The following is a 21,948-nucleotide window of genomic DNA, read 5'->3' on the forward strand; positions in this document are numbered from 1 at the left end:
CCTGGCCAAACCCTGTGAACCACAGTGTGGTGGGCAGGACTGAATTTCCCTGAAAGGCAGAGTCACCTGTTGACACTGTGGGGCTCAAGGATCTCGCTGCAGGAGGAGTGATGCTGAGTCTTTCCCCGTCCCTGCTAGCTAGGACACACAGATGAAAGTTTTAGCTGCAGGCAGGGCTCACTTCGGGGCTGGGAGCCCCCAACCTCAGCACCAGCAAGGCACACAGTGCATTTCATCCCCCAAACAGAGTGAAACATCCTGCAGCACTCACAGGATGTGGCCAGATGAAGCTCACCCACCAAACCTGGAGAGCAGATGGAGCCAGTGAGCAAACCTGGTAAGAAAAGGTGGTCATGTTCATGACCTCCCAAGAGACCCTACAATAACACACACAAACACCCAGGCATTTCTAGAGGTCTTTTCAGGTGTTTCAGCCCAGCCCAGCTGATGCTGGTGCCCAAACACCCAGTACAGCACCCCGAGGCACTGCAGCCCTGCCTACCCCACCCCAACTCACCCAGGCACAGCTCTGGACTCAGGAGGTGTTACAGACCTCACCTGAGGGGGGACTGCAAGGACCAATGGTCATATGTGGTGGAACTGCAAAGTCCTACAGTCACCTGGGGAGAAACAGTGAGGGCCAGTGGTCACCTGGGAGGACTGCAAGAACCAATGTCACCTGAGGGAACTGTGGGGACTGATGGTAACCTGGGGAGTGACTCTGAGGACCAGTGGTCACCTTAGGAGACTGTGAGGACCAACAGTCACGTGAGGGGACTGTGAGGACCAATGGTCTATGTGGATGACCAGCCCCCTGCCCCCTTTGGTCATTTGCTGACCAAAGGAAGTGACAGTATCAAGGGGAAGTTGTGATTTCTGCTACAGCAAGTAAGAAAGTGAAAAAAACCAACAAAAACATGAGGACAAGTACATTCAATAGAGATGAGAAAGAGCTAAAGCAGAACTTCTGGTCCATTGCAACAGTGGGAGACATCTGGAGAAAATTCAGAGGGTGCTGAACACATCATGAACACCTGCAAAGTCAGGTGCCTGCTCCTGTTCTATCAGCTACTCAGCCACCAGTGACATCACATGCACCCACACAAGCTGGAGGCCAGCTAATGGCCTATCAGCTGCTCAGCAAGAAGTGACCAACAATCACCTTATGGGGGATCATGAGGACAAATGGCCATCTTATAGGACTGCATGGACAAAAGACTCCCTGCCCCTTCCCTCACTGGCTGCCCCATGGCTGCACTTTGCCATTCCACCAGCCAAACACTCTCCTCTGGCCCCAGCACTGGTGGCCCTGCCGGGAGAGATGTGGACATTGTGGGGGCATGGCCAGACATCCCCTGGGTGATGTTCAGGTGAGCTGCTGGGGAAGTTGGTACATTTCTGGGCCCACCAGGCCACTGCAGCATCCCTATGTCTCTGTGGGTATGCTGGTTTTGGCTGGGATAGTGTTAATTTTCTTCATAGTAGCTTGTATGGGGCTATGTTTTGGATTTGTACTGGAAACAGTGTTGATAGTTCAGGGATGTTTTCCTTACAGCTGAGCAGTACTTACACAGAGTCAAGGCCTTTTCTGCTCCTCACCCCACCCCACCAGTGAGCAGGCTGGGGGAGCACAAGAAGTCAGGACGGGACACAGCTGGGACAGCTGACCCCAACTGACCCAAGGGATATTTCAGACCATAGGATGTCATGCTCAGCATATACAGTTGGGGGGAAGAAGAAGGAAGCTGAAGATGTTTGGAGCGATGGTGTTTGTCTGTTACAAGGGATGGATCCCTGCTTTCCTGGAGATAGCTGAATACCTGCCTGCCCATGGCAAGTAGTGAATGAATTCCTTGTTTTGTTTTGCTTTACTTATTAAACCATCTTTATCTCAGCCCGCAAGTTTTCTTTTTTACTCTTCCAATTCCCTCCCCCATTTCACTGCAGGGGGAGTGAGCAAGTGGCTGTGTGGGGCTTAGGTGCCAGCTGGGGTTAAACCATAACAGTGGGACAGCTCCACAGAAGGGAAGGGGTTCAGTGTTTGGAGGTTACTGGGGCATGCCCCACCTCAAACTTCCCCTCAGCTTTGGTTTCGGTTCTGCCTTCTCCCCCCAGGAAAGGGGAACAGAAACTGCAGGGTGAGGGGAGGCGACAGCTGGGGAGAAGTAGTAGGTAGGGGACATTGTGGGGGTGAGGCCAGCTCTGGTCACCCCATTGTCCCTCCAGCACTGGACACTGGTGACAATGGGATCAGAGCAGGCGGATGGCCCCTACCATTCCTGTTCCCATGCCCAGGGGTCACTTGGGGATGGGGACAGGGTTCCCCACCAAAGATGGTGGGAAGAAAAGGGGAATGCCAGGCTGCAGTCCAGCCCCAGGCTCTCTCCTGGGGGTATTTAGAGAAGAGTTGGAGCTCCCCAACACTGTTCCTGCAGCCATGGGCCAGGAGGGAACTACTCATCACCTCCTGCCTGGGGAGCCTTGTCCCCAGGGTTAGGCAGGTGGTGCAGGAAGAGCCTGAGCTGGAGGTGCCGGGGGGGACCCAAAGCAGCCCTTCTCCCTGTGCAGGGGCTGACAGGGCAGTGACTATCTTTCTCCAGTCAGGGCTGAAACCCAAAAGCCATCGTCACCTTCATGGGAGCTGATGCACCCCACAAGAACAGGGATGGGGTGAAGTACCATTGATAGGGAAGGGAAGTCAGGGAGACCCAGCTTGGGTCCTTGAGCACCCATTTTCTCCTAATGCCATTTTCTGGGCCTCCCTTTCCCTGCTCTCTCCTCCTGACTGGGCTCTCCCCAGCCCCAGCCTGTTGTGGCACTTCATACTCAAAACCTTATTTTGGCTTTCCTCCCTCCCACACTTTCCCAGCCCCCAGCTCTGGACCTCTGGCCCCTCCCCAACACATCTGCACTGGTCTCATTGGTGGAGAGCCACGGCCATGACTGCTGGGCTGGGCTGAAGCGTGGGGACCCCACAGGCTCTTCCTCTTCCCGCAGTCACTGCTGCTGCTGCTTCAGCCTTGCCGCATGCACCATGCAGCGCCCTCGTCTCCTCCTATTGCTCTTTCTCCCCCTCCTCCTCCCTGGGATGTGGGCAGACCCAGAGGGTAAGTGGGAGCCCTGGCTCACCCCAACCACTCTCACCCTCCTGTCAGAAGACCCCACAGGTTCCTCAGGGGAGTCATGGCCAGGCCACTGTCCCCTCCATGGGGGGATGATCCCCAGCACCAAAAGGCCAGCCCCCCACCACGCAGCACCGAAAGGTGCCCTGTCCTTGCTCACCCTTTCTGTTCCTGCCTCTAGCTCATGGCTTCATGCCTCACCAGCTTCAGCACAGGGTCCCGGGCACCCAAGCAGAAGTGAGGCCAGGGGTCTCCAGCCAGGCCTGCAGGGACCCTGTGGGTGCCAGGGGGTTCTCAGCCCCATGTGATGCTGTGGGTCCCTTCCAGCAGCCCCTTGTTTGTTGGGGAGCTGCACCTGCAAGAGGGTGTTTTGGGTGCTGCTGTTGCACAGAGCATTTCACCACAACCCCATGAGACCTCATGTTTCATTGGGGGAGGGGAGCAGCAGACATGGGAATAGGCAATTGATCTCTGGGCTGGCCTAGTCTCCTGCCCCTGTCAGGGTTTGGTCTCCTTGAGCTCCCAATGCCCGGCAGACCCTAAATCTGGACAAAATGCTCTTTCCTCTCCTCCATTCTCTATGTCCTCTGCACCGTGTGCAGGTCTCTGGAAGATACAGGTCCTGGCACAGGTGCTTCTTCTGGAGGAAGCAGCACCCCAAACAAGCACCGAGGTACCCCCCAACATCTGCTCTGCACAGCAGGCACTGGGCAGAAGGGAGACAGGGAGGGAAGAGTACGAGGTGCTTGAAATCCTGTATGGGAGAGTAACACCATATTGAAAGTAAAATAGAGAAGGAAAAAGAGCAGTGTAGGCACAGGAAGTTCAGACAGGAAAGCAACCCTGAGTGGGCTGAAGATCATAGAATCATAGAGTAGTTTGCATTGGAAGGGACCTTTAAAGGTCATCTAGTCCAACCCCCCTGCAAATGAGCAGGGTCATCTTCAACTAGATCAGGTTGCTCAGAGCCCTCTCCAACCTGACCTTGAATGTTTCCAGGGATGGGGCATCTGCCATCTGTCTGGGCAACCTGTTCCAGTGTTTCACTACTGTCATTGTAAAAATTTTGTCCTTACATCTAGTCTGAATCCCCTGTTTCCCCTCCAGCCCCCCCACTCATCTCCTCTTTCTGCAGCCCTTCCCATCCCCATCCTCTTTCCCAGCAGAGCCACAGGTTTTACAGCTGCTTCAGACCAGTTTTATCACCAACTTCAGCTCTGCTGAGATGTCCGGGGTTGCTCTGCTGGAGGACGTGCCCATCTTTGCACTGGATCCTGCCAACTGGAGCATCCACTTCCACTGGCCCTGGGCCCGCCAGGCCACAGCTGAGGGTGACGCAGAGAAGATCAAATCCCATTCAAAACTCTTTCTGCGCAATATGGTCCGATACGTGCACGAAATGGCCCAGCAGGTGCAATGCAACTGTGAGTATGGACACGGCCCCAGCCATGGCCCCAGCCCCTTTCCCCGGGTTCTGGCTGTGCCCTCCTCTCCATAGGTCTCATAGGGTGCAACACCTCCTGAAAGGGTAATGGGAAATGCTGCAGCTTCTGGGGCACATGGCTAGCAGAGGCGGGGAGGGCAGCGCACCAAAAACATCTCTCAGGGCTCCTGCCATCTGGCATGGGGAACCCTTCTGCACACTGGAGAGCTGCCACCAAATTTACCGGGGCTGCAGGATCCGCACAGCACAGATCAGGGAAAGAGAAAGTTGGGGGCAAATATTTTGGGGGACAAGATTCTGTTTGAGCAACTACCCCATGCTAACTGGCCTCATATTCACTCCAGTCTTCCAAGGATACTGAGGGCTTGCGGGGTGTCCCAGGGCTTCCTGAAGCACGGTCCCATGCCCTGATGCCCATTGCACCCCACTGCCCATTACACCCCTGCATGCACCTCCAGCCACATCCCACCTCATGCCACCCATGTCCCATACACTCACAGGACTTCTTCACTGGCTCTGCCCTTGGCAGATCCATTGGTGGTCCAGATCCGTGCGGGCTGTGTGCTGCACCCCAATAGGACAAGCTGGGGCTTCATGGATGTCGGAGAGGGTGGCAGAGACCTCATAGCTTTTGAGATGGAGAGGCAGCGCTGGGAGCCCCGGCAGTCATCCCCACTAGCTGAGCTTGTCAGCAAGTCCCTCACCAGCAAGAAGGCCATCACAGCATTCATGGAGCACCTCCTCTCCATTTCCTGCCAAAGCTACATCCTCACCCTGTGCAGGTATGGGAGGGCTGATCTGGAGAGACAAGGTGAGACCACCCTGACCCTGGCATGGCCACCCCAAAGCCCCACACACACTGGGGCCAAGCAGTGCCCCACCGGGGGCTCCCCTCACCCCCTTGCTTTCACCCCCCAGAGCCACCTGTTGCCACGGTCTTCTCCCGCATGCCCAAACCAGACCAGCTCCTGCTGGTTTGCCGCGTCACTGGCTTCTACCCGCGGTCCATCAGCGTGGCCTGGCTGCAGGATGGCCAGGAGGTGCCACCAGGCCCAGCGCTCAACACCAGCGCCATCCTGCCCAACGCCGACCTCACCTACCAGCTCCGCAGCATCCTGGCCGTGGCCCCCCATGACGGGCACAGCTACGCTTGCCGTGTGCGCCACCGCAGCCTGGGTACTCGCAGCCTCCTCATTCCATGGGGTAGGTGCCACCCATGGGGATGGGGTGCAGGGTGCTGACAGCAGCCACTGGCCCTACAAGGGACAGCTCCTGCCTGGTGCTGCCACACTCACATGGCTGCTCTCTTCTCTCCCTGTTCCAGAAAACCACAGCATAGCTCCAACTGTTGGCATCGCCATCGCAGTGCTGCTCCTTGTGGCCACAGCCTCTGCTGGGGGGTTTTGGTGGTGGAAGCGCAGGTGAGGTCTTCCTCCCACAGTCTGCTCTCACATTTATGGGCAGATGGGTCAGGCCAGGCGCTGCAGCAGCAGCAGCTCTGCAGGGATGAACTCCCCAGTCCCGAATGTGGCTCACGGTTCCTCCGCATTGCAGGAAAGGTGAAGAGGCCACATGGGAGATCCAGGAATTCATCATTTGAGGCCTGACTGCTGGCCCGGCAACAAGCTCTCTCGCTACCAGCTCTCCCTGCTCATCTCATGTCCCATCCCTGACCCATCAGCACTGACAGGGGTTTGTTGTGGAAAACCACAGCATTAAACATCTACGAATCTCCCAAGCCGCATGTGGCTCCTGTGCCTTTCGCCCTCCTTCCCCATCATGAGGTCCCCCCAGAAAAGCCCCCACCACACTGCAGAGACCCCACATTGTGGCCAGGAAGCCTCCCTTTTCCTGGACACTGGCTGATCTCCCCTGCCATGTCAGGAGAAGCAATTCCTCCGCCAACCTCTCCCACATCTCTGCATCTCTGTGGCCAGTGTCTGTCCCTGGCAGAAGGGCATGACAACCTGCGGCCAGACCAGTGTGGGGCTGCTGAGTGGGATGGGAGTTGGAGCAGGCCACAAACCAGGAAGACATGGAGGGATATGAGCTGTTTCACTGAGGAGAAAAGGAGAGGGGGGACCCAAGTGACAACTCCAATCCCCTGACATGGGGAGGCATTTCAAGCAGGTGCAAAGCTGCTCCAGCTCCAGTGCTGATCTCACCCTCTGTCCAGGATGATTTTGGGTCTGGACCTCCTACAGTCCTGACTCCTGCCACCATGCCTGACTTCTGCCCCTGTAAAAGCTGGAAGGATGGGGTATAGTCACCCTCCCAATATGCCTGACAGCCATGAAAGAGCTACACTGAGGCTCTGGGGGACTCTGTCTTTGAGCAGCATGTCCCCAAGAAGCGTGGTGTGGTGGGTTGACCTTGGCTAGCTGCCAGGTGCCCACCAAGCCACTCTATCACTCCCCCTCCTCAACTAGACAAGGGGGAGAAAATACAACAAAAGACAACAAAAGGCTCGTGTATCGAGATAAGGACAGGGAGATTACTCAGCAATTACCATCACGGGCAAAACAGACTCAACTTGGGGAAATTAATTTAATTTATTGCCAAACAAAATCAGAGTAGGATAATGAAAAACAAGAACAAATCTAGAAACACCTTTCCCCTACCCGTCCCTTTTTCCTGGACTCAGCTTCACTTTTGACTTCTCTACCTCCTCTGCCCAAGTGGTACAGGAGGATGGAGAATGGGGTTTGCTGTCAGTTTATTATGCATTGTCTCTGTCGCTCCTTCCTCCTCACCCTGCTCTAGCATGGGGTCCTACCCACAGGAGGCAGTCCTTCATTAACTTCTCCAGCATGGGTCCTTCCCATGGGCTGCAGTCCTTCAGGAACGAACTGCTCGAGCACACGTCCCCTGTGGGGTCACAAGTCTTGCCAGAAGACTTGCTCCAGTGTGGGCTCCTCTCCTTCAGGCATACCCACCTGATGTGACATGGGGTCCTCCATGGGCTGCAGGTAGATATCTGCTCCACCATGGTCCTCCTTGGGCTGCAGGGGGACAACCTGCCTCACCATGGTCTTTACCACGGGCTGTACAGGCACCACCTCTCTGCTCCGGTGCCTGGAGCATCTCCTCCTCCTCCTTCTTCACTGATTTTGGTGTCTCTATAGTTGTTTCTCTCACATATTCTCACTTCTCTCTCCCGGTTGCTGTTGCACAGCAGTTGTTACCCCTTCTTAAATACGTTACCACAGAGGCACTACCACTGTTGCTGACTAGCTCAGCCTTGGCCAGCAGCGAGTCTGCCTTGAAGCTGGCTGGAACTGGCTCTGTTGGACATGGGGGCAGCTTCTGGCATCTTCTCACAGAAGCCACCCTTGCAGGCCCCCTGCCACCAAAACCTTGCCACATAAGCCCAATACTCTCTGCTGGGGACTACAGAGTAAACCCCTGGAGGTTACCATGGGGGGAGGCAAAGGCCACCATGGGCCAGGCCAAGCCTACAACTCCTTGGATGTCAGGGTGCTGCTGCAGCCAGGAGGGATGGCTTTGCATCCACCCAAACTCCCCTGGTGCTCTCAGCTGCCAGCCAGAGTGCCCCAGCCCAGCCCTCTGCCAGCCACACCACTTCCCCCTGGGGAACACACCTGGTCAGGCCCTCCCCAAAACCTCAGCACCAGCCTCATTGGCTACCAGGGCTGCCCCATGACACTGGCTCCACCAGAGCTGCACAGGCGGATCAGCCCCGCGGAGAAGTGTGCAGTCACGGCTCCTGTGGCCACTTCTTCTTCCTGCTACACTTGCTCCTGCACACTTGCCACTGGCACCATGCAGCACCCTCACCTCCTGCTCTTCCTTCTCCTCCTCGTCCCTGGGACGTGGGCAGATCCAGAGGGTAAGTGAGAGCCCTGGCTCAACCCTACCTGCTCCCATCCCTGCACTATGGGACCCCACAGAGGTGGCAGGGGGTGGGCACAGGCAGGCCACTGTCCCCCTCACCAAGGGGCCACCCCCCACCCCACAGCACCCAAAGGTGCCCCATCCCTGCCTACCTGCTCAGGGTTCCCTGCCCCACACCACCCTGCCCAGCCCAGCACCACTGGTGTTGGGGCTCAGATGCCTGAGCAGCCAAGAGGCAAGGAGTTCCTAAGCCAGGCCTGGGGTCCTGGGCTGCCCTCAAAGACACCTTCCTCCTGCAGGAAGCCTGCGGGCAGCAGGGGTTCTCAGCCCCTCATGGCACAACAGCCTTGCACTGGGCTCCAACCTCTTGAGGATGTCCTGGGCACTCCCCTCAGCCTGCAGGATCATTTCTCTTGCAGTTGAAGGGCCCGAGATCCTCTGCATTCTCCTCTGTGAAACAACACTTGAAGGTTCCTCCTGCAGCTATAAGCCTTCATCTGCATCCCCAGCCTGTATTTCCCATTCCAGGGGCAGATGCCCACCACGCCCTTGCCAGGGGGGGCACTCACTGCTCCAAAACAGGCTTCACTCTGCCCTGCTTACTACCAGAGCCCCATTCAGCGCTGCAGCATCAAACTCGGTCTCCTGTCTCCTGTTAGGATTTGATCTCGAGCACTGTCCGAGAGCCCCTAAACTGTGATGAAGTCCTCCTCCCTCTCAGCCCCACACAGCCCGCCCAGCCCCTGCACTATGTGCAGGTCTCCAGTGGATCTGGGACTTGTCACAGTTGTTCCTTGCTGGGGGAAGCATTGCCCCAAGCCAGCACTGAGGTCCCTCTGCCATTCCCTCCACATGGCTAAGTGACAGCTCCCAGAAGGTCACATTGGGGTGGTGGATGGCTAAAAAAAGGGAATTAGAGGAGAAGCAGGGAGAGGCTCAGACTGGCCATGGAAGAAAACTGCAAACTGAGTGAAAGCAGGGGATTTTCCCCACCCTGCCCAGCTGCCCCATCTCACCCTGCCTGTCCCTGGGGACACTGCAAGCCACCCTTCCTCCCAGGGCCGCCCACCAGCACTGGAGCTGGCAGCCCCATGACCTCCTCTTTCATCCTCATGCACCCCAATGCCACTTCTTCTCCCACCTCTCCCCACAGGCTCTTGTAAACTCCACCTTTTCCAAACCTTCATCTTCCACAATGCCAGCTTTGTCGACATTTCAGCCTGGGCCACCCTGCAGGACATCGTCTTTGCTGCCTTGCAGAAATACACCCAGAACATCCTCTACCTCCACCCATGGGTCTACCCAGCCCTGCCTGTAGCAGAGTGGGAAAATCTGAAAAACCTATTCAGGATCTACATGCACAACTTCGTTCTGTCTCTAGCTGGTGATGCCGAGCTGTACCAGACACCCTGTGAGTACCAGGTGCTCAGCACCTCCTTTCCCAAGGCAGAGAGCTGTGAGAAGGAGCTCAGAGCCACCACCAGCTTTCCCAGACTGGGGCTGGCAGGAGAGAAGGGAATGGGCCTCATCTTGCACCAGCAAGACCCCCAAACCACTCTGTCCTCTGTGGTGGTCACATGGAGCCATCCTGGTCCCCAGCACAAACCTTGGCCGCATTTAGCTCCACTTACGCCCTGACACCAGCCCCCCCTATTGCTCTACAGGCACCACAAATCCCACTAGAGAAGTCATCTGAGAAAGTGGAATAGAAAGTCAAAGGGGCCTCTCTGCTCATGTCTGTGGGACAGGACACAGGGAGCAAGGACCTAGCCCCACACACTGGTGCAGCACTGGTGACCCAAGGGCAGGGTGCCAAGCAGTTTCCACTGTCCTACTCGCACACACCCCATGTCCCTTCACTCCCCCAAAGCAGTGCTTCCTGCTTTGCCATGGCTCCCACCCTGCTCTTGGCAGGGGCAGCTCAAGGACAATGAGCTACAGGGCTCAGGACAGGTTTCTCACCTGCAGAGTTTCCACCTGGCATAAAGCAGAGCACTGACATGGGAGAATAGAATAGAATAGAATAGAATAGAATAGAATAGAATAGAATAGAATAGAATAGAATAGAATAGAATAGAATAGTTGGAAGGGACCTACAACAATCATCTAGTCCAACTGCCTGACCACTTCAGGGTTGACCAAAAGTTAAAGCATATTATTAAGGGCATTGCCCAAATGCCTCTTAAACACTGACAGGCTTGGGGTATCAACCACCTCTGTAAAGAACAATTTCCTAATGTCAAGTCTGAACCTACCCTGATGCAGCTTTGAACCATTCCCGTGGATCCTATCACTGGATCCCAGGGAGAAGAGATCAGCACTTTCCTCTCCACTTCCCCTCCCCAGAAAGCTGTAGAGAGCAATGAGGTTGCCCCTCAGCTTCCTTTTGTCCAAACTAGACAAACCCAGAGTCCTCAGCTTCTCCTCATAGGACATGCCTTCCAGCCCTTTCACCAGCTTTGTTGCCCTCCTCTGGACACATTCAAGTACCTTCACATCCTTAAACTGTGGGGCCCAGAACTGCACACAGTACTCCAGGTGAAGCCGCACCAATGCTGAATACAGTGGGACAATTCCCTCTCTTGACCAGCTGGTTATACTGTGTTTGAGGCATCCCAGGATGCAGTTTGCCTTTTTGGCTGCCGGGGCATACTGCTGGCTCGTATTGAGCCTGCTGTCGACCAGCACCCCAGATACCTTTCTGCAGAGCTGCTTTCCAGCCACTCCTCTGTCAATTTATACTTGTGTCCAGTGTTACTCCATCCCAGGTGCAGAATCTGGCATTTGTTCTTGTTAAATTTCATGCCATTGATGGTTGCCAAATGCTCCAATATATCCAGATCCTTCTTACAAGGCCTCTTGTCCCTCAAGAGAGTCAACAGCACCTCCTAGTTTGGTATCATCAGCAAACTTGCTAATGGTGCATTCAACTCCTTCATCCAGATCATTGATCAAAATATTGAACAGCACTGGCCCTAGGATTGAGCCCTGAGGAAAACCACTCGTGACCAGATGCCAGCCAGATGTAGCCCCATTCACTACAACCCTTTGAGCCCTGCCATTCAGCCAGTTCTTCACCCAGTGCACAGTGAATGCACTCACCCCACAAGTTGGACAACTTGGCCAGAAAGATGCTGTGAAGGACAGTATCAAAAGCGTTACTAAAATCCAGAAAAATTACATCCACCACCTTCCCCTCACTCACTAGGTGGATGACCTTATTGTAGAAGGGTATCAAATTAGTTACAGGACTTACCCTTTGTGAACATGTTGACTGTGCCTGATTGCATTGTCCTTTAAATGCCTTTCAGTAGCACCCAGTATGATCTTGTCTATATTTTTTCCAGGTACTGAGGTTAGACTAACAGGTCTGTAGTTTCCTGGTTCTTCCCTCACACACTTCTTGTAAATTGGAATAATATTGACGTAGCTTGCAGTCAGTGGGGACCTCTCCAGACTTCCAAGACCTTTGGTAGATGATCGAGAGGTGTCTTGCCATAACATCCGCTAGCTCCTTCAATACTCTAGGATGAATTGCATCAGGCCCCATGGACTTCTGAACATTAAGCTGATAAAGGTGGTCCCTTACAATTTCAGTGTCCACAAATGGAAAGCCATGGTTCCTGCAGTCATGGTCCTCTGACTCACAAGACTGGGCAGCCCAAGGCCTATCAGTATTATTAAAGACTGAGGCAAAAAAAGCATTGAATACCCCCACTTTTTCTTCATCCCTATTAGTCAGGTGACCATCTTCAACAAGGATCAGTCCAATGTTTTCTTTAGATCTCCTCTTGCTATTAACATACTTTAAAAAGGCTTTCTTGTTGTCTGACACAACACTGGCCAGTTCCAACTGTAATTGAGCTTTGGCCTTTCGTGTTTTCTCCCTGGGGAGAATGAAGTGGGGTGCAGAGGGAAGGGGGAAAGGGATGTCCCCAAAGAAGCAGGTGCCAGGCTGCAATTTTGGGCTCCAGCTCGAGCTGCACTCATGATGCCCATTGTTCCCCTGCAGACCCCTTTGTATTCCAGTGCGCAACTGGCTGTGACTTGTATCCCAATGGCTCCTATACCAAATTCTACCATCTTGCCTACAACGCCCACAACTTCCTCAGCTTTGATGTGGACAACAGCCACTGGGAGAGGCGAGAGGAGAGTGCACTGGCTGCACAAGTTGAGAAGCAGTTCAACAACTTCACCGGCTTCTCTGTGACCCTGCAGCACCTTCTCAATGTCACCTGTGTTGACCATATGAAGAAATTCATCGAATACGGGAAGGCATCTCTGGAGAGACAAGGTGAGACCACCCTGACCCTGGCATAGCCACCCCAAAGCCCCACACACACTGAGGCCAAGCAGTGCCCCACCAGGGCTCCGTTCACCCCCTTGCCTTCACCCCCCCCAGAGCCACCTGTTGCCACGGTCTTCTCCCGCATGCCCAAACCAGACCAGCTCCTGCTGGTTTGCCGCGTCACTGGCTTCTACCCACGGCCCATCAGCGTGGCCTGGCTGCAGGATGGCCAGGAGGTGCCACCAGGCCCAGCGCTCAACACCAGCGCCATCCTGCCCAACGCCGACCTCACCTACCAGCTCCGCAGCATCCTGGCCGTGGCCCCCCATGACGGGCACAGCTACACTTGCCGCGTGCACCACCGCAGCCTGGGCACCCGCAGCCTCCTCATCCCATGGGGTAGGTGCCACCCATGGGGATGGGGCGCAGGGTGTGGGCAGAGGCCTCTGGCCCCACGCAGGTGCCTGGAGGATGGTGGGCCAGGCTCCAATGGCAGCCCCGGCCATGGCCAACTGTGCGCCCGCAACCCCTCTCTCTTCTCCAGGCAGCTCCAAGGTAGCTCTTGGTGGCGGCATCACCATTGCAGTGCTGCTGACCGTGGCTGCAGCCCTTGCTGGTGCCATCTGGTGCTACAGACGCAGGTGAGGTCTCCTCCTCACCCAGCTGCACCAGCCCATGGCAGGTGGGAGCTGCCTGGCCAGGACTGCCTGCCCTTGTCCAGCCTCACTCACCTCCTCCTCTCTTGCAGGAGCTGAGAGCACGGGACACACTACGCCAGGGATGCCCGAAGGCCACACTGGCCCCCTGCATCTCCCTGATAATAAACCGCTAATTAACACCCCACACACATGTAGGAACTCCTGGTGTGTCATGCCCAAAGCCCACAAGCACGTGGCGTCAGGTGGCTCTTGCCCACCCCAGGACAGATGGGAAGAGCCCTGATGCACCTGGCGTCACCGGGCACCAGGCAGATCCCTGAACCTGATGCAGTGCAAGGGCATGCTCACACTCCTCATCCCAGGGTGAAACACCAGGACAGCTCCCCAACACCAGCAGGGTATCCCTGGCCCAGGCCCTAATCCTGGGGAGCACTGGGCTCTCCACAAAGTAACACTCAGGACTCAGCCAGTACCAAAGCAGGCTGAGGCAGCAATGCAGCAGGGAGAGGGAGGACCAACTTCCCCTCACCCACCCTTCTGGGGGCACATCAGCACCTCTGCACCAGTTCCCGGTCCCTGAGACCAGGGGATGGTGACAGACAGGCATGGGGCCATCACATAGCTTGGGGGCATGGGGAGCCCAGGCATGTGGCCAGCTGTGGGAATGGGGTTTCCCTCCCCCGTGGGAAATTCAGCCACACTGGGGCAAACCCGCCCACTTCAGTGCTGGGGGCAGCAGCACAGAGGGGACAGAGATGACTGTGCCACTCAGGGCTGGGTGCTCTGGGCACAAATGGTGGCAAAGGCCATTCCCATCACGGCCAGGCAGCACACCCACCTGCACTGGGGATAGAAAAGAGGGGTTCAGACACCTACAGCACTGCAGGTGTCAAGGTGCTACTGTGGCCATGGGGGACCCCATCTGCAGCCAGGGGGATGGCCTTGCTCCCACCTGAATTCCTTCAATGCTTGTGGCCACAGGCAAGGCTTCCCCAGCCCAGTCTTCTCATCCTCCTGTGTGGCCCCATGGGCAAGGGGCTCCCCATTACCTGCCCACCCAGGCACTCGCCCTCGCACCCCTCCTCATCCCCCTTCCCACTGTGTCCATACCCCATCCTTGTCCCCTTCCCCTGCTCCCAACATCCCTCCCTCTCCCCACACATCCCCAGCCCTGGCACTGGCCTCCTTTTTCATCCCAAACTGCCGGTTCCCTGTTCCCCTTCCCAAGCCCCACCTGTCCCTCCTCTGTCCCCACGGGCCCCTTCCTCCTCCCCACACATCCCCGTGCCCCTACCCTATGGCTCAAGGCTGAGATGGGGTCCGGGGACGTTGCCATGCCCAAGTGCCCTGCCAATGGCAACCCCTACTGCACCTGGCGTCACTGGGTACCAGGCAGATCCCTGAACCTGGCCCTCCCCACCGCCAGGCACAGCAGCCCAGCTGGCCCACCTGGGCCAGACGGCCCTCATAGTGCCCGTGCCCTCACCCTCCCCATACTGCCATTGACCATGCCACCACCCATTCAACAGCTGTGATCCATGCTGCTATTAGCATCACTGGGCACCAGGCCGATGTGGGGTAAGCATGGCTGGGGATGGGGGGGATGGCTGTCTTGTATCAGCCCCGGCCTGCAGGGATGCCCCAAGGCTGCCCCAGACCCCCCTCTGGGATCCCTTCCAGCAGCCCCCAGCTCTATCCAAACCGTAGCCCCTGTGCCAAGCTTCCCCCAGTCCCCCCAACCACCCAGATGGAGCCCTAAGCCACCCCCAGAACCCAGGGGGACCTGAATGATCCAAGGGGGTTTCCTGTCCCAGTCCTCGCCAGGACCATCCTCCCAGGCAGAGCCCATCAGCTGCCAGCTCCAAAGGCCCCTTTCTGGCCCATACCCTGCCCGATGTCACCCTCCTGCCACAGCATCACTCCGTGATGCCTGGGGCTCAGGGGTGGCCCTGGCTCTCAGCGCTGGGGGTCCCCAAGCCAGGGCCCTTGAGGCTGTGACACCCCATCCACCTGCGGGGCCACTCTCCACGAGTTGCCTCCATCCCATGCCCCACTGTCCTCTGCCAGGCAGGGCTGAAGGCAGCAGACATGCACTGCACTGCCTTTGGATCGCAGGGAGGCCCTCCCTTCCCAAGGCGTCCCTGCTCCTGCATGGGGACGCTTTCCTTTGCTGAGCAGGACAAGGAGGCCAGCCCACTCTGCCTGACCAAGAGGTTCTCAGGCCATTGAGGACAAGTACTGTAGGCACCACGTGGGACATCCCAGGGGACGTGGAGGAACCATGACAACAGTCCCTGAAACAGGTGAGCAGAGCAACAGCAAGAGAAGGTCCATTCAGTTCCTCAACCTGGCAGGCAATATCAGCAACATCTGGTCCCTAGTGCTTGCACATGTGCTCAGCAATCTTGACTGCATCACTGGCTTCTTCAAGCAAACCCCTGGACAGGTTGTGTGTGCTTTCATAATCAATATGTGATAATTTCTCCAGTGCTTCTAAAAGGATGTCCCAGGAATTCACCTCCCCTGCTGTCACATGATGAAAAAAATACACTGGAAAAAAAATACACTGGAGACTTTAAATTCTCTCCCAAGACCACAGTGCTTCTTTGAACCTTTTCCTGCAGCCCCTGCCACAGTCAAAGGTCTGAAGTATGGAGTCAGGCTGTGATGGAGCCTCAGCAGTACCCCCACATGTCACACATACAAACCAGAGAGAGGAGCTGTGAAGCACCCAGGGAACCTCTGGGCCCTCCTGCAGGGACAGTCACTGTGGCAGGGCTGGGGTTGTACCCTCCACATGTCTGGAGGCCATGCTTAGCTCAGGAGTAGCAGTGAGTCTCTAGGACCCTTACATACAGCATCTTTCCCAGCCCAAGAGTGGCAGCAGTGCTCGGGGACCCTTGTACACAGCAGCATGCCAATCAGCCAGGAGAGCAGTGGGGACCAAGGACATGTGCCCATACCACTGTGCTTAGCAGTGGTGCTCCACTTGAGCAGCAGCATTCCCACTGACAGTATACCAGCAAGGCGCTAGGATGCAGGCACACAGCTGTGTGCTCAACCAGAGCACTGGTGGAGCTCCACGGAGCAGTGGCTCCATCCCCAGGAGAATGAAACCCTCACACAAAGCAATATTCCTATCTCTGGGGTAGCACTGGGGACACTGGCTCACAGCAGTGTGCCCAGACACAGTGCACCAGAGGGGCGTGGGGATGCATGCCCTTAGCAGCATTCATTTCCATCATGGGTGCACCAGCAGGTTTTGGAGCCCTCATACACAGAAGCTCTTCCATCCCTGCCAGACAAGATGGTTTGGGGACCCTGCACAGTATTTTTCTCAACAACACTGCAATGGCAGGTCTCAGGAAGCCTCGTCCATAGCAGTGATCCCATCAGCATGAGACTGGTGGTGACCAAGGACCTGGGGACTGGCTTGTGCAGGTGATTGTGATGTCACTTGTGGCTGAGTAGCTCATAGGGCAGGAGCAGAACCTGGTTTGTGCTGCTACTTATGATGTCACTGGTGGGTGAGGAGCTAACAGGGCAGGAGCAGGCCCCTGGCTTGTGTCATGCTTATGAGGTCACTGATGGCTGAGTAGCTGTTAGAGCAGGAGCAGGCATTTGGCCTTTGTAGGTTGCCTGTGAGTTCACTGGTGGCTGAGTAGATGATAAGGAAGAGCAAGCCCATGGCTTATGCTGTTTCTTGTAAGCTCACTGGTGCCAGAGTAGCTGATGGGTCAGGAGGAGGCACCTGACTTGTGCAGGTGCTTGTAAGGTCACTGGTGGCTGAGTAGCTTTGCAGGTTGGGAGAATTGTTGCATCTCTGGTTCCAGTCTGGCCACTTCTGCAGGTGCAGCAGTGGTGCAGGAATCCCACTTTTCATAGCAATGTTCAGGGAATTTTTTTATTGTACCACTTGCAGTGAATTAAACATACTTTAGTGCTTAAGTTTAGAAAGATTTAATGAACAATGCATTGGACAGAGTCCTACCACCTTAAGCTGTTCTGTAAGGAACAACTCTGTATTAAAGGTACTTCCGTGCATGTCTCATCACATATCATAAGAGAAAGGCCTAATAAATGCAAAAAATACACTGCCTAGGAAGTTCCTGGAGTGCATGAAAGGTAACTTCATGACACAGCTGGTAAGTGAGCCAACTAGGGAAGGTGGCGCCCCACTGGACTTCTCTGCAAACAGAGAAGGACTTGTGGATCATGTGATGGTTAGAGGCCATCTTGGGCATAGCGATCACAAGATGATAGAGTTTTCGATTCTTGGAGAAGTAAGGAAGGGGGCTCAGCAGAACTGCTACCTTGGACTTCTGGAGGGCAGACTTTGGCTTGTTTAGGAGACTGGTTGACAGAGTCCCTTGCAAGGCAGTCCTGAAGGGCAAAGAAGACCAGGAAGTCTGGACATTCTTCAAGAAGGAAATCCTAAAGGTGCAGGAGTGGGCCATCCCTATGTGCTGAAAGATAAGCTGGCAGGGAAGAAGGCCAGCCTGGCCTTCTTCAGAGAAGAAGAGAGAAGAACAGAGAGCTTTGGCTGGCACTCAGGAAAAAGAAGAGAGTTTATGACCTTTGGAAGAAGGGGCAGGCAACTCAGGAGGACTACAAAGATTTTGTGAGGTTATGCAGGGAGAAAATTAGAAGGGCCAAAACCCAACTAGAACTTAATTTGGCTACTGCAGTAAAAGACAGTAAAAAATGTTTCTACAAATGCATTAACAACAAAAGGAGGGCTAAGAAGAATCTCCATCCTTTACTGGATGTGGGGGAAAACCTAGTGACAAAGGGTGAGGATAAAGCTGAGGTACTTAATGCCTTCTTTGCCTTAGTCTTTAATAGTAAGACCAGTTATTCTCGGGGTACCCAGCCCCCTAAGGTGGAAGACCAAGATGGGGAGCAGAATGAAGCCCCCATAATCCAATAGGAAATGGTTAGCGACCTGCTACACCACCTAGACATACACAAGTCTATGGGGCCGGATGGGATCCACACAAGGGTACTGAGAGAGCTGGTAGAAGTGCTCACCAACCCACTTGCAATCACTTATTAGCAGTCCTGGCTGACTGGGGAGGTCTCAGTTGACTGGAGGTTAGCAAATGTGATGCCCATCTACAAGAAGGACTGGAAGGAGGATCTGGGAACTACAGGCCTATTGTTCTGACTTCAGTGCTAGGGAAGGTTAGGGACAAGATCATCTTGAGTGCCATCACACAGCATGTACAGAACAACCAGGTGATCAGGCCCAGTCAGCATGGGTTTATGAAAGGCAGGTCCTGCTTGACCAACCTGATCTCCTTCTATGACCAGGTGACCCACCTAGTGGATGAAGGAAAGGCTGTGGATATTGTTTACTTGGACTTCAGTTAAGCCTTTGACACTGTTTCCCACAGCACTTTCCTGGACAAACTGGCTGCTTATGGCTTGAACAGGCATACTCTTTGCTGGGTAAAAAACTGGCTGGATGGCTGGGCCCAAAGGCTTGTGGTGAATGCAGTTAAATCCAGCTGGTGACCAGTCACAAGTGGTGTTCCCCAGGGCTCAGTATTGGGGCCAGTTTTGTTTAATAACTTTATCAGTGATCTGGATGAGGGGGGTTGAGTGCACCCTCAGTAAGTTGGCAGATGACACCAAGTTGGGTGGGAGTGTTGATCTACCTGAGGGTAGGAAGGCTCTACAGAGGGATCTGGACGGGCTGGATTGACGGGCCGAGGCCAATTGTATGAGGTTCAACATGGCTCAGTGCTGGGTCCTGCACTCGGGTCACAACAACCGCATGCAACGCTACAGGCTTGGGGAAGAGCGGTTGAAAAGCTGCCCGGCGCAAAAGGACCTGGGGGTGTTAGTCAACATAGAGTGGCCAGCAGGACTAGGACAGGGATTGTGCCCCTGTACTCAGCACTGGTGAGACCGCACCTTGAATACTGTGTTCAGTTTTGGGCCCTTCACTACAAGAAAGACATTGAGGTGCTGGAGTGTGTCCAAAGAAGAGCAAGGAAGCTGGTAAAGGACCTAGAGAACAAGTCCTGTGAGGAGCAGCTGAGGGAACTGGCGTTGTTCAGCCTGGAGAAAAGGAGGCTGAGGGGAGACCTTATTGCTCTTTACAACCACCTGAAAGGAGATTGTAGTGAGGTGGGTAGCAGCCTCTTCTCCCAAGTAACAAGTGATAGGATGAGCAGAAATGGCCTCAAGTTGCACCAGGGGAGGTTTAGATTAGATATTAGGAAAAATTTCTTCACTGAAAGGATTGTCAAAGCATTGGAACAGAGTGCCCAGGCAAATGGTTGAGTCACCATCCCTGGAGGTATTTCAAAGATGTGTAGACATGGTGCTTAGGGACATGGTTTAGTGGTGAACTTGGCAGTGTTGGGTTTACAGTTGGACTCGATGATCTTAAGGGTCTTTTCCAACCTGAATGATTCATGATTCTATGTCAGTCTCGAAATGAAAGCAAGATTCCCTCCTGTAGGCAGCTTCCAGACTGGAGCCCAATTAGGAGCCTTGGGGGACCCCAGAGCTAACAAGTCACTTTTTTTTTCTGCGGGAAAGATGAAGCCTTTACTTTTCAATTTCTCCTTCACATGAAATTGAACAGAATACTTTCCATCAAGGTGCTCAAAGAGCAAAGTCAATCCATAAAACAGAAAAATATTCTCTTAAATTATTTGACATGCAAAAGGAAACCTCGAGAGAGCACACAGTAGGTATATTACACTCTGCAGTAACCATGAGAATGGGCAACCAGAGGTTTTATATATATGTCTGGACACAGAGTAACCTGCTCAGCAAGAAGGGATCAATTAGACCCTCACTGTAGCAATGCTGTGTTTCATGCCATGTGTCACGGTTACTGCATGGCAGCAACCTCTTGTGGTAATTTTAATATTTCTAGCTCTATAGCCAATGGAGCTGGGCGCCAGGTGCCCACCAAAGCCATTCTATCACTCCTCCTCCTCAGCTGGACAGGGGGGAGAAAATATAACAAAGGGCTTGTGGGTGGAGATAAGGACAGGAGGGATCACTCACCAATTACCGTCACGGCCAAAACAGACTCAACTTGGGGAAAATTAACTCAATTTATTACCAATCAAACAGAGTAGTGTAATGAGAAATAAAACCAAATCTCAAAACACCTTCCCTCCTCCCCTCCCTTCTTCCCGGGCACAACTTCACTCCTGGATTCTCTGCCTACCCCCCTCCCCCCTGCCAGCAGTGCAGGGGAACAGGGAATGGGGTTTACGGTCAGTTCATCACAGTTTATTTCTGCCACTTCATCCTCCTCAGGGGCAGGACTCATCACACTCTTCCCCAGCTCCAGCATGGGGTCCCTCCCATGGGACACAGTCCTCCACAAACTTCTCCAACGTGGGTCCTTCCCACAGGCTGCAGTTCTTCATGAACTCCTCCAGCGTGGGTCCCTTCCATGGCGTGCAGTCCTTCAGGAGCACACTGCTCCAAGCATGGGTCCCCCATGGGGTCTCAAGTCCTGCCAGAAAACCTGCTCCATGGGCTCCTCTCCACAGATCCGCAGGTTCTGCCAGGAGCCTGCTCCAGCACGGGCTTCCAATGGGGTCACAGCCTCCTTCAGGCACCCACCTGCTCCGGCGTGGGGTCCTCCATGGGCTGTAGGTGGGTATCTGCTCCACCGTGGACCTCCCTGGGCTGCAAGGCGACAGCCTGCCTCACCATGGTCTTCTCCACAGGCTGCAGGGGAATCCCTGCTCCGGCACCTGGAGCATCTCCTCCTCCTCCTTCTTCACTGACCTTGGGGTCTGCAGGGTTTCTTCTCTTACATGTTCTCACTCTTCTCTCTAGCTGCCATTTCTGTGCCTCCCGCAACTTTTTTCCTTCTCTAAATATGTTATCCCAGAAGCGCTACCACTATCGCTGATTGGCTTGGCCTTGGCTGGTGGTGGGTCTGTCTCAGAGCCGGCTGGTATTGGCTCTGTCGGACACAGGGGAAGCTTCCAGCAGCTTCTCACAGAAGCCACCCCTGTAACTCACCCCACCGCTACCAAAAACCTTGCCACACAAAGCTAATACAGGAACGTGAGGAATGGTAGAACTGTGTTTAAAACCTCATCGTGAGTTAATGTAAACTGGGATCCTAAAAAACGTAACCTTCACTTCTAATGTTGCCATCCGTGTAAAGACTTGCTCATTAAGAAAACAGACTGTATCAGTTATACTGGCAGCAGCCACAGTGAGCAGTTCATTGGCAGTGTGCAGGGCTGTAATCTATTGCTAGTCATCCCTTGCCATTAGGTTTCTTTACCAGCCATGCAGGAGAATTGTAGCAGGAATGAGACTTGAGCATGCTTCCCTGTTCTTCCAGCTCTTTTATCAATTCAGGAACAAGATAAATGGCATCAAAGGCAACTTGTATTGTGGGGTAAAGGGACAGGACCTGGACCTCATGCCAGTGACCTGTTTGCAACAGATTAACAGTCAGGGATGTGTTGATGGGAGGTAAACTGTGGGGCAGAACATGTGGAGCCCCTATTTCCCATTTTCCCCATGAGTCCACCCATGACTGACCCTTCTATACATCCATACCTAACCTGTTTTGGGGACCTA

The 21,948-nt window shown here is 54.5% G+C and overlaps 2 protein-coding genes across 5 annotated transcripts; both read left to right on the top strand.

Moving 5' to 3' along the window:
• Positions 1 to 2,975: 2,975 nt before the first annotated feature.
• Positions 2,976 to 6,448, top strand: LOC126049789 (T-cell surface glycoprotein CD1b-3-like). 2 transcript variants are annotated; one of them, XM_049826772.1, is made up of 6 exons: positions 2,976 to 3,107; positions 4,286 to 4,546; positions 5,096 to 5,377; positions 5,485 to 5,769; positions 5,891 to 5,987; positions 6,121 to 6,448. In XM_049826772.1, the coding sequence occupies exons 1-6, from the start codon at positions 3,035 to 3,037 to the stop codon at positions 6,164 to 6,166; spliced, it is 1,044 nt and encodes a 347-aa protein (XP_049682729.1). In that variant the 5' UTR covers positions 2,976 to 3,034; the 3' UTR covers positions 6,167 to 6,448. The 2 variants fall into 2 exon arrangements, with proteins under 2 accessions (XP_049682729.1, XP_049682730.1); XM_049826773.1 differs by having other exon boundaries at positions 4,289 to 4,546; positions 6,121 to 6,447.
• A 1,520-nt stretch (positions 6,449 to 7,968) lies between these two features.
• LOC126049787 (antigen-presenting glycoprotein CD1d-like) lies at positions 7,969 to 13,552 on the top strand. 3 transcript variants are annotated; one of them, XM_049826768.1, is made up of 6 exons: positions 7,969 to 8,416; positions 9,575 to 9,832; positions 12,434 to 12,715; positions 12,824 to 13,108; positions 13,254 to 13,350; positions 13,458 to 13,552. In XM_049826768.1, the coding sequence occupies exons 1-6, from the start codon at positions 7,984 to 7,986 to the stop codon at positions 13,462 to 13,464; spliced, it is 1,362 nt and encodes a 453-aa protein (XP_049682725.1). In that variant the 5' UTR covers positions 7,969 to 7,983; the 3' UTR covers positions 13,465 to 13,552. The 3 variants fall into 3 exon arrangements, with proteins under 3 accessions (XP_049682725.1, XP_049682726.1, XP_049682727.1); XM_049826769.1 differs by having other exon boundaries at positions 9,641 to 9,832; XM_049826770.1 differs by lacking the exon at positions 9,575 to 9,832.
• The last annotated feature ends 8,396 nt before the right edge of the window (positions 13,553 to 21,948 follow it).

Source organism: Accipiter gentilis, chromosome 23, assembly GCF_929443795.1.
Source record: "Accipiter gentilis chromosome 23, bAccGen1.1, whole genome shotgun sequence".
Classification (NCBI taxonomy): domain Eukaryota; kingdom Metazoa; phylum Chordata; class Aves; order Accipitriformes; family Accipitridae; genus Astur; species Astur gentilis.